This window comes from Tupaia chinensis, unplaced genomic scaffold (assembly GCF_000334495.1).
Source record: "Tupaia chinensis unplaced genomic scaffold, TupChi_1.0 Scaffold145396_1, whole genome shotgun sequence".
NCBI classification, from domain to species: Eukaryota; Metazoa; Chordata; class Mammalia; order Scandentia; family Tupaiidae; genus Tupaia; species Tupaia belangeri.
The window spans coordinates 2,559,938-2,560,597 of NW_006205257.1; the positions used below are offsets into that span (position 1 = coordinate 2,559,938).

The following is a 660-nucleotide window of genomic DNA, read 5'->3' on the forward strand; positions in this document are numbered from 1 at the left end:
GTGAGCCACAGACCTGCGCCCCGGCGGTGCTTACGCGCGGCTCCGGGTAGGGAACGAGGCCGGCCCGGCGGGACGGCGCGACAGTCCGCAGCGTACAACGCGGGGAAAGGGAGGACCACGCAGCGGCAAATCTTTGTGCAACACCCTGGAATTGGGAGGCTGGAGGGCGTCGACCGCCCCAGGGAAGGGGCGCGCCGAGGAGGCCGGGCCGCCGCGGCCGCATTCATAGGTCCTGGGAACCGTCCATCAACCTGAGTCCCCGCCTTGTCTCGTGCACACTGGCCGGAAGGAAGCGGCGCACTTCCGTTCTCTGGCCCCGCCCCGCGCCCTAGCTGTTCCGGAGACTTGAGCAGAGTAACCCTGGGTCGCAGGGAGGCTTGGACGTACCTCTCGTGCAGACGGGTACCAGTCGTCCCGGGATAGAGAGAAAGATGCAGCGTGGGGAGGAAGGTCCATGCAGCTCCGAGAAGGCGGAGGCGCCTCAAATCGACCTGTCAGGAGCAGCGGCGCCCCTGCGGTCCCAGGGCTTGAGGGCGGTGCGGGCGTGGGGGCTGCTGCGGGGCGAGGGCCGCTACCTGCCGGTGCCGTCCTGTTGGCGGATGAGAAGGGCCAGGTAAGGGAGGGGAGGCGAAAGGAAGGTCGAGTCAGGGCCCCCGCACC

At 69.1% G+C, this 660-nt stretch overlaps 1 protein-coding gene across 4 annotated transcripts in view; it reads right to left on the reverse strand.

The window, feature by feature from the left end:
• Positions 1–255, reverse strand: part of DPY19L3 (dpy-19 like C-mannosyltransferase 3) — a 92,561-nt gene extending 92,306 nt beyond the window's left edge. The window contains exon 1 of one of the 4 annotated variants that reach the window (XM_014584000.2): positions 14–255. In XM_014584000.2, coding sequence (XP_014439486.1) covers positions 14–223 — 210 coding nt within the window. In that variant the 5' untranslated portion in view covers positions 224–255. The remainder of the gene's footprint in view (positions 1–13) is intronic. The other 3 variants (XM_006167992.3, XM_006167994.3, XM_006167993.3) reach the window with 3 other exon arrangements.
• Positions 256–660: the final 405 nt, after the last annotated feature.